The sequence below is a fragment of the Cervus canadensis genome, chromosome 7 (assembly GCF_019320065.1).
Source record: "Cervus canadensis isolate Bull #8, Minnesota chromosome 7, ASM1932006v1, whole genome shotgun sequence".
Classification (NCBI taxonomy): domain Eukaryota; kingdom Metazoa; phylum Chordata; class Mammalia; order Artiodactyla; family Cervidae; genus Cervus; species Cervus canadensis.
The window spans coordinates 71,958,597-71,969,451 of record NC_057392.1 but is presented as its reverse complement, the minus strand read 5'-3'; the positions used below and the strand labels follow the sequence as shown (position 1 = coordinate 71,969,451).

General features: G+C 35.5%; 1 protein-coding gene across 10 annotated transcripts in view; it reads right to left on the bottom strand.

Moving 5' to 3' along the window:
• Nucleotides 1-250: 250 nt before the first annotated feature.
• PHC3 (polyhomeotic homolog 3) overlaps nucleotides 251-10,855 on the bottom strand; it is an 80,799-nt gene continuing 70,194 nt past the window's right edge. For 9 of the 10 annotated variants that reach the window (XM_043473762.1, XM_043473767.1, XM_043473763.1 and 6 more), the window contains one exon: nucleotides 251-8,992. In XM_043473762.1, the coding sequence (XP_043329697.1) occupies nucleotides 8,838-8,992 (155 nt within the window). In that variant the 3' untranslated portion in view covers nucleotides 251-8,837. The remainder of the gene's footprint in view (nucleotides 8,993-10,855) is intronic. The other variant, XR_006270391.1, reaches the window with a different exon arrangement.

Below are 10,855 nucleotides of genomic sequence, written 5' to 3'. Positions count from 1 at the left end.
TCTAATTTGTCAATGTCTAAATATGCTCTGTGTTCCTTTCCTTCTTAATGTATGACTTTCTAACTGACCATACATGGGACTGAGATATTTAAAACTATTTTACTAATTAATTAGTAAAGACTTAAAACTCTCTGCAAATTTCAAATCTGGAAAATGTATAGTTTCTAGCCCCTTGTTAAGCTGTTGGTTTACAAGATGCCCCATTCTTCATAAGCTTAAAAAAAAACAAGAAATTTTTCAATAGACCAGCCAAATGGAAGAAGCTTTTATTTGTAAAGAAATGAACTTACAACTGGTCTACAATATATTATTGTAATATAAACAATATAAATAAATGATCCTGTAGGCCCACTAACCTTCCATCCAGACCCACATGAAGCAATGTTACAACAATATTCTATGTGAAAATGTGCAGGTTAACAAAGGTGCAATTACAAGCAAGTTTAAGCAGCAGAGTATAAGGTGCTTTAATTTAACAGTTAATGTTGCCATCAACAAATATCTGAATGTTCAATTTTACTTCACTGAATACAGACACAACAAATATGAAAATCTAAAATTCATACACATGCTACTGTTAATATGAAAGTGCTTTCTCTTTTAAAAAAATACACCAAATGGACAATCTTTTTACATAGATCATGGTGTGCTCTTATAATGCAAAATTAACTTCATTTTCAGGTTATACATTTTAAAACTGGTAGCTACAGACACCAATCTAGGAACGCTAATGCTAAGAGTTCTAGAACTATTTCATTTCCTGTAAGGAGGACTCCAGTACAATATCCAACATAAAGAATACATCTATATATAATCTTAACATTTGCTTTTTGTAAAGATAAAAAATGTTTTCTTTCCCCTTGGTGATGCTTTTTGTTCATCCTGTGTGGATCAGTGTTTTGAGGTTTTAAAATATGAAAATCCTATTTTAGGACAATGGGAGGAACCTGGGAGGAACCAAAAGGAGGAATTTAAAAAATCAGTTAACATGTGCTTGAAGCATCAAAAATAAAGTTTTTTTAAAAAAATTTATCACAATCTGCCTTTGTTAAATCAACAGCAAAAAGCATGCTTTCAACAAGCAAGACGACAAAAAGGACTAATTCAACAAAGAGGCTTGAAATGCCCGACACCCGTGTCAGCCTCCATTTTGCACACTGCTGTCTACAACTCCAACCTTCAGCACAAGCTCACCCCTTACTCTGAGGATAATTTTTAGAGCTTACTTTGACTTTTTTTTCCTATGGAAAAAAACATGCTTTTGAATGAGGTGATTGAGAATCTAGTTAAATGTCTTGGAAATTAGATGTCTAAAATTATTACTATCTTTGAACACTCAAACTGGTTTTTTAAAGTTTAGAATACACATACGAAAAATATTTATGTAATATTTTAACAGCAAAAATATTTGAAAAACTAGGTAAACTAAAATACTTTAAAAGTTTTAACCAGTACCATGGAAAAAATTTTTTAAACCCAGACTATCTGGTTACTTGGATGTTAGTGTTCCTATTTACAAACACTTTACTACAGATTCTATTCTTAACACTTATTTGGACATTTACCTGCTTTAAAAAGCTGTTAACTATGATACAGAAAAGTTTTTTCATTTTGCATCTTTATGGAGAAATGTATAAAGTTGTGTCAAACGGGAAATTACACCGTAACTCAGAATCCTCTGGTGGCAAGGAAACCTCTACCCAATTAAATCGATCCTCCCATTCTGTTTGCTCCCCAAATATTTGTAAATTCAAGCTCCAAGCACAGAACCGTTTTCTTGTTTACAGGTTCTGCATGTTAAAGGAAACCCTTTTACTATGTAAAAGATGTGTGCTTTCTAAAAAGTAGGTATTTGTGATAATTGTAGAACTTTATGTAGTATTTCTTGCTTTAAGAAGAACACAAAAACTAAACCTGTTTAGCAAGCTCCTTTGAGATTTTTCAGTTTTCAGAAGTTACTGCACTGTCAATACTGAGTGTAAAGCTTTCCTAGTACAAAATGTATATAGTAAGCCAGCACCAGCTTCCTTGTAATTGTCGTCACACACCCTGCATATCAACACCCCTGGAATAGACTCAAGTGTCAAAATAATTGAGAAATGTGGGCTGTTAAAATAGTTTCAAAATGTAAATCCTAATATTAAGTACCTTTAATTTTATAACCTAATCAGGTATGTGGATTAATATGCAAAATGTGTTATAGGAATTGTGATATGATTCAGTCAGACCCCTCGGATATCACCTAGCTTAATCCTTTACCCAATGCATAAAGCGGCTCCAACTTTATATTCACTGCATTAAGTAATAATAGTTACATGTTTGTTTATGCCACAATCAAACTGAGGACAAGAGAGGATTTTGTTATTACCAGTTCCTTAAGTCAGGTATACCAACCACACACCACACACTACATAGTAAATGTTCAAATGGTTTGCTAAATGAATGGATAAATGAATGACAGTGTTTAGTGATTTAGCAAGCATTTAGAAAAATCTCAATTAGCTCATCTGTGTGAATTTTCTACCTTAATCCTAAGGAGAACAAAGACTGTGGGTGTCCCAGGAAATGGATCATAATAAATAATTATCTTTTAGCCAAAGCTCTTAAGGCTGAAACAAACCATTAAAGAAAGAGAGAGAGAAATAAGTAGGAGCAACTTTAAAAAATACCCCACTATGTGGTCTGGAATCATAGTTTATACAGCTTAACAATGATTTAAACAAAATCAACATTTTGAGTAGTACAGGCTCCATACTGAATATTCAGAAGAGGGAACAGGTTATAAGCTTAGTAATGGCCTAAGATGTCACACAGCTAATTTATGAACTAGAAGTAAAACTCCAGTCTCCCAGCCAGTATTTTATCTTCACTTACCATGTTCATTCAGTGATTATGTCCACTTATTATTTGCTACTGAAGTAATTATTTAGTACTACCTAAAATAAAATTTTGGTTTTAACATAAGTATTATAAAAGATTTTAGCAATGAATACATCTGGTTTGCTTGAGGCAAGACTAAAGTTCCTTTTCTAAAATAGGTTGATGTTCATTTCACTACCATTCCTCACCACTCTCTTATAATCACCAACTTTTTCACCTCCATCCATTAAAGCGCCACAAAATCAAGGATTTAACACTGATTAATAGTCCCTGAAGTATAACTTTTAAGTCAGTAAGTGACAACTACTATCAATCCTTAAGATTACTGGCGTCGATTTAAATAGGTGGTCTAAAAGGACTTACTTTTATTACTCTTACATTTAAAACTGTACCATGTTAGCATAAGTGTTTAAAGTTTATATTGATTTCTTCTGTCCAAATTAAATTTCATTCACTACTTTTTAAAATATTTTAAAACCCTGGCACAGGTTTTCTTTCTATGGATTCCTACTGATGCCACCAATATCATTGACAGCAACTGCACTTTTCAAAGGCAGTAGAGAAAAATGTTTCAATGTACTTCTTCCCTAATGTCTGAGGCTGAAATAAGTCACCTTTAATAACTAGTTAAATGTTCACAAGCTGTTCAAAGGGGGAAAAAAATAAAACTGTGGAAAGCATTTCCCAAAGCTTCCATGAACATGGCACTTCAAGAGGTGTGTGTCAGAGTAGAACAGGAAAGCTTTTATTAGAGAAGCTGGGCTTCAGGAGGAGGGCAGGTCTCCCTTCTCATGCAAGTATACTAAAATGCAAGTTCAGAAAAAGCCAGATGTTCTGCTCTGGAATATGATGATGATTATTATTTGAACTAATGCTTTACAACTTTCAAAAACAACTATCATAGTATTATTTTAAAATAGATTAAATAAGCTCTGAAAAATAATATGTAAAAACTTTTAAAAATTCTTAAAAATTTAGGAGTTTTCCAAAGAAGATAATATAATTTTCAACATTTTTTACTGAAGAAATGGCTTGTATTAGTGCTATGAGTAAAACTATATGATACATTTTTTGAACTTCTAACAAAAAAGGAGTATCTTCCCAAAGAATCTTTTTAAAGTGTACAGCTTATAGGTTGAAATTAAATTTTAATAAGATTGCATATTTACTTTCCCTAATACTGCATTTGTGCTTATTTAATTGAATCACAACTGTTAAGATAAAAATCAAATGCTCTAAACAGATTCAGAAATACCAATTTTGATGAAAGTAGATTAAACGGTTTTTTCAAGAACCACACTACTGTGCATCAAAGAAAGAGGTAGGCTTGTAGTTACTGAAATCCACAGTAAGAAAACAGAACCCTACAACTCCAGTCATCCGATTCTTAGACCAAGACACAACCTAACAAAATACTATCCTAAGAATGCCTCTCTTTGTATTAAATCCACTAGGTTGATTGATCTGGAGTATCTGAAAACAGATACTCTCTCCTCTATATAATTCTGATAACTCATAAAACCTTTGAGTTCTTGACAAATACTCTTCCCAACTATACCAGCTGTTAACCTTTCTCAGAAGTCAAAAATCACCGATGTATGTATCACTGGAACTATTAATGTGCTCCTAAGGGCAGGATCATTTGATCAGGAGAGTAAAAGAATGACTCTGATTGCAGGTAAATCTTGACATTAAGGAAAAAAAAAACCCAACCCTATATCCTTTTATTGCAGTAAACGGAACCCAGCCATTACAATTCATTTGAACTACGAACGGCCATATCTATACAACACAACCTCACTCAGTTATCTGAATTAACCTCTTGGGTCTGGAATGCTTTTCTTGCTGTCTCTTCCTCCACTTCCCTGTCATTTCCCCTAGAAGGCTGTCCCCAAGGCCCACTGGCAGTGTGCAGAAAACAGCTGAGGATATATCGCGCAGAGTGGCCGGTTTCCCCTGCCCAGAGGCTGCTCAAAGACACGAGTCGAGTGTCAGGTGTTAGAAATTCTGCCCGAAATTAACCCTCCTACAGAGTCATCTGTAGGGCTTCTCAGGCAAAGAAGAAAGTCAGCAGTCTCCTCCAGGCTTGAGGAGGTAAGGGGGAATGAGGCCCTTTCATCCTATTAGGCAACATTGCTCCTCAATGCCCCTTGCTCAGAGGCAGCATGAGTTCTTGCCATTCAATGAGGGGGAGGATCTTCAAACCACAAAATATAACCAAGCTGTTCTACTTGAAAATACATTTTTGAAATGTTCTAACAGTGTGTCCAGCCAGGGATTTCTTCCACTTGATATGGCTATGAAGACAGCATCTTTCCCATGCATCTGTACTAGTTTCTTCTTTCCAAAATTCTACACACATGTAAACACAGCCTAAAACTACACACAATCTATGCATTGCCTCACTACCATACTTTATGCCATGGTGGTGCCAAAACCTTGCAAATGCAAACAACGGGTCTTCATAACATTTAGCTGAACAAGTCAAGTGACATGAGGCACTAGAACAGATTTCAATCCAAGACTGGTATTTGAATACACTGACTATAATATCACACTGGATATGGGAAAATTAGCTATGTTGAAAATTTAAGTGGGCTACCTAAAAAATTTTTTTTCTATTTAAATCTATTTAAAACTAGGTAAAATGAGTATTAACTTCAAAAGTACAGAGATGTGTTCAGTGTTAAGGTGGGATAAACTAAAAGTGGCAGGTCTCTTATCTGCTTCTCTCCGATCCTCAAGCTCCATCACTAACCTTGCTTTCCTTCTATTCCACATTCTCTGTTCAGAGGGGACAGCCCTTAAACTAGGACTTTAGAAAGGGTCTGTTTAGAGAATGCCCCAGCAAATTAAAAGTACCATCATGGGAAAATAACCAGCCCCATAGAAAGCGACAGGCTGTGGGACAGCACTCTCTCAGTGATCTTCTCAAAGCTGCACCTCTGTGTAAGACACATGCCCACGTAAGGCTTGAGGAAAACATGCATCACGTAAGGAACAATTTTTACAAACCAGCTGTTTACTTTTTTAAGCACACATGGCTTAACGCAAGTAAAATTTCAGACTTGTAGGGATTTCCTTCCTCAGTGGGAGAAGAGTGCCTCAGCATGAAGAAGTCAGAAAATGCAAACTTAGGTAGCAAAAGAAGAACTTCCCATGTCCCCTTTCTGCTTATCACTCCCTCTCAATCAAAATCCTGAAACAGGTAGTAATATGAAGGAAAATAAGAGTAACAGCACTCTCCCCACCTATTTCATATTAAAACTGTGCTTAGAGCTTAGGAGGGAGGTGGGCATCCAGTGTTATCATCTATATCCATTAAATATATAACTGAAATTTTAGAATTCACATGATTAAATCATCCGGAAACAGTTGTGTCGATGGTAAAGCTACTACTTAAAAGTCAATGAGCCATTTCTAAAATAAACTGGAAAAAAAAGCAAGTGTGTTTTTTAAGTATGTTTTGAGTGGGGACAACAGAAGATCTGGACTGTTTTTAACCTTATTATAAGATTTAGGATTATAAGGTGCTCTCCAATGGAAACTCCCCCTTGTAAGTGTTCTTGGATACCCAGCACGGTGTGAGACACAGGGGCTCTGGGTAGGTAGATGATGACTGGTATCAGAAGAGCAAGTGAACAGGAGAACCTGTGATGCAGTTCCAAGTCAACACCTTAAAGGCTATGTATCGATAATATAGTTATGGGAGGTGATCATTACTGCTAGAGGGGTCTATCCCCAGAGAATCAATTTTGTGTGAACTGTGCCTATGGATCGTCTATGACAGTTTTAATTCCAGGAGAGATTTTCCTTTGTGCCCTTCAGCCCTCATACAGTGGACCAGCTCCTACTAACGCTTAGCCTTTACTTGTGTCCCGAAGTTGCAAGCTGAGGGGAAAAGTCAAAGCATATGACAACTCTTGTCATAAAGATTAACTGCTAATAAATGAAAACTGACTGTAGAGTACCTACCTTTCCTTGAAACTTTAATCCAGTAATTAAAAATGTGATATAAAAGAAATATGTGACATACACTACAAGCTATTGTAGGTCTGGAACATGAGCCTTATACTATATTACATATTCTAATCCTACACATAACTATCAGTAAACATCTTTTTTTTTAAAAAAAACATTACTACACAAAAGAATCCCACAAAGCATACATTCAAACAAGAGGCATCTAAAGGTTAAAAAAATTACCCGCTGTATTTTTGTATAAAAATAATCAACATTCTCTAATGTACACAAAGCCAAAAGATAAATATCTGTGATGTCTTTAATGACATCTTTAGTCTTCTAATAGCGTAACACAATCTTTCTGAAAAGATCAGTGACAATGACTGAAACCCATGGACTCTTCCTCACTTACTGAACTTCTGCCAAATATCTGTGTATGTTCCTTCAATTACTAAAACATTTCCATTGTATGGTAGAGAGAAGATGATAAGAGTCAAATGTCTTTGATGTCCAGGACTATATATAGCTTACAGGGCTCCCACAACAACTTTTAGCGCCGTAATTCTAACGCAACACTAACTGTTCAATGAAAAGTTTCACTTTAAAGATTTTTTCCCTAAAACATGTACATACAAAATTAGACTCAATTTATCCAAGAGTGCTTTGCAGGAAGCATACAAGGATTTAGTCAAGGAAAAAGGAATGTGCATTCTAGCTAGATCCACCTTGTTCAACACTAGAAAAATCCAAAGACCAACCACATAGCCATTACAAACTAGCACCCTGCCAGCAAAGGCCGAGCCCTGGTTCTTAAGGCATAATCATATTATGCCTTCATCAGTGCAGAGAGAGATGAAAGATTATTATTATGAGTCAATACTGAGAGTCAAATTATTGGTATGTTTGTCCTCATTTTATATGCCAACTTAATGGATTTCCCCCCTTTGTCTAGAATGCATAAAGCTGGGACTAATATTCCAGCAGAACATTAATGCTATCTGAAATATTTCCATTACATGATGTATTCCTTACTACGTCCCATCTATTTTTTTTCCCCAAAAATATCCCTCTGGGTGAAAAAGACCAACATTAATCACTCTACATTATGGTTTCTCAACCTTGGCACTACTGACATTCTGGACCAACTAACTCTTTGCTGTAGAGGACCGTCCTGTGCATTTGTAGGATATTTAGTGACATCCCTGTCCTCCACATGCCAGATACCAACAGCAACCCTCCCCACCCCGACCCCGAGGCTATGACAACCAAAGTGTCCCTTGACATTGTCAGATGTCCCCTGGGGAACAAAACTGACCTCCATTTAGAACCACTGCTCTAAATGAACAAAAACTAAGAGGAAAACGAACTTCCTCCGTCACACCAAATTCTTGGTCAAGTTTGGAACAGAAACCAAATCTTCTAACTTCCAGATCAGTATTATTCATGCTAGAATGCAATTCTTTTTATAGATAAAGCAACTGTTTAACAGACTTTTTTTTAAAAAACATACACTGATATCTCATTGCATACAATTCCAGTCACTGGACTCCAAAATTATTCCTAAATTATTCCTAAATTATATCTCTCATGACAACCTATAGAAAACTTATAGGGTAGAAAAATGTATAAGAAAACCAAATCAAAAGAGAAGAAATGTAAATTATTAAATTACTTTCAAAAGGATTTTTATATTAATGATAAACATCACCTTTAAAAAATTATCTAGTAAAACACTTTGAAAAATATCATGACCCTCTGTAACAAGTCTTTCAATGTTGTGTGTAACCTGTAAAATTAATTCACCCATGTTAGCTAATTATGAAAATGTATAATGAATTATTGTATCTGTACAAGAAATGTCAGCCTTTGATGCAGAGATCTCAATGTGCTTGGCTATCCGCCACAGTAAGTGATAATATTTTAGGCCAACTTGAGCCTTTACCCTTACAAGTTTAAGAATACAATTGCTGTTATCTCAAGGCCTCATGATCCTGTTAAGATTCCTTCAGAGAGTTGATGCGCGCACAGATCTTTAGGGCCGGGCCTAGCTTGATATTCATCGCACTCATGAGATGGTCTTCTTTGAGCAGGAGAAGGGCCTGTCCATCAATCTCCTGTGCTCTGAACTCATCTGCGATATCCTGGCAGCCTAGAATTTCATCAGAGGAAGGATGTTAGAATACATACACAACAATCAGACATCACTCCTAACAGTCACAGTTAAGTCAGGCTGAGAAACAAATGAAATTTACTGATGGCAGTCGTGGGCTCACTCTGGAAGAAGGCAGTTATTTCTTGGCATTCTAAAAAGAAAATTAACAATTTGAAATCTAGGTAAAGCAATTTACTTGGAATTCTTGCCTTAAAAATAGTACTGCAGAAATAATTAGTAAGAGTCAGATTAAATGTACAGCTCATTCAGTCCAGACGTAACACACCTTCATAAAAGGACAATGCTGTCACCTGAAAGCACGCCACACCCACGAGCCTGGATTAACTGCTTACACTACCTCAGGAACTCTTCTTTGTATCAATATCCTTCACATACAGGTACAAAAGAATAGAGCATACTGTTCTGCCACTTAATTTAGAAATATTTTCTCAAGTACCACTTTCATTTTCATTGGTAGTTTTATTCTGATTTACAGCCTTCGACTGCCAGGCACATCTGAAACATTTTTATTATTCACTCAGCATAGAACCAATCCATCAAAATTATAGTATCAATCTACTGTTAAATGTATTACAATACTCAACTTGTAATTTCAACTTCAAATCTTAACATCATTGGACTCATCTCCACTTCTGATAAAACAAATTAATGAAATTTTGAGCTTGCTGGGCTAATCTCTTGACAAATAACCAATATTTTACCTTTCAGTGTAAACTGGGTGCTTTAACAAGTAACAGTGAGAACACTCTACTTGACCCTCGAACGTTTTTATTATCCACCACATTTTGCACAGCTAATGAACTTCCCCACTAACGGTAAAGAAACCAGCAGGGAAAGTAATGAATTAAGGAACCATGAGAGGAGAGAATACAAAAATGTGGAAGCTTCCTTATAAAAGAAAATAATTATGAAAGTGAATTTAAGAATAAAAAAACTAAGAGCCTAAAGTCTCTTTTCTTCAAATCAGCATTCTAAGGGAAAACACAAAAAGATAATGCACAATGACAATGGTTACATTATACCTTTGGATATGACTTTGTTGGAGTCATTATTCTTTCTACTGCAAATGTATCATCCTCTTGTTTATGTAAGATAATAATGTAATTCCTACAACCCCAGTACCAAACACAAAACACTGCAGGTGCTAAACACATGTATTTTTGGGTAAGTGAAGGACTGAATGAATAATGAACAAAAACAGAATCTGCTAAAAAGGAGCCATCTGAAAGAGTAATGCAAAAAAATTTTTTTTTCTGTATTCAGCTGTGTGGCCAGCTTTTCTCTTGCTTATTTCTTTCCCAACTTCTCTGCTGATTGTAACCTGCCTGTCTCCTTATGTGGCAGTCAGCTTTTCAACTCCTCTATTTTAATAATTTCTCAGATTTTTAAAAATTGCTATTTCAAAAGTACCCTCCACAGAATTTGTATGGTTTTGGGTATTTACCATATAAAAGAGACTAAATAGTTAAAATGAGATTACTCACCATAGAAAAGCCCCTTTTCTTTTCCCAGAGGTAGCTCTCAAAACTGAGCAGACAAAACTGACTAATCTTGCATCTAGTTGTGACTTCATCCTTCTTTTTATGAAAGAACTAATGTTCTTCTCTCTTCAGTCTTACTTACAAGAACACAGGAAAGAAAAGAAGAGAAAGACAGGGTAGGACTTACTTAGATTCAGAAAAGAGAAGGAGTGAGAAGTAATGAGGATCGTAAGAGCTACATTTGGGAATAGAAACAAGGAGTTCTCCATGAGGAAATTCATAGTATGTTCTTGTTCCTCAGTATTACCAGATCCCTCTTTAAATGTCTTCTTATAGGTAGACAAAATATGTGTTAGCA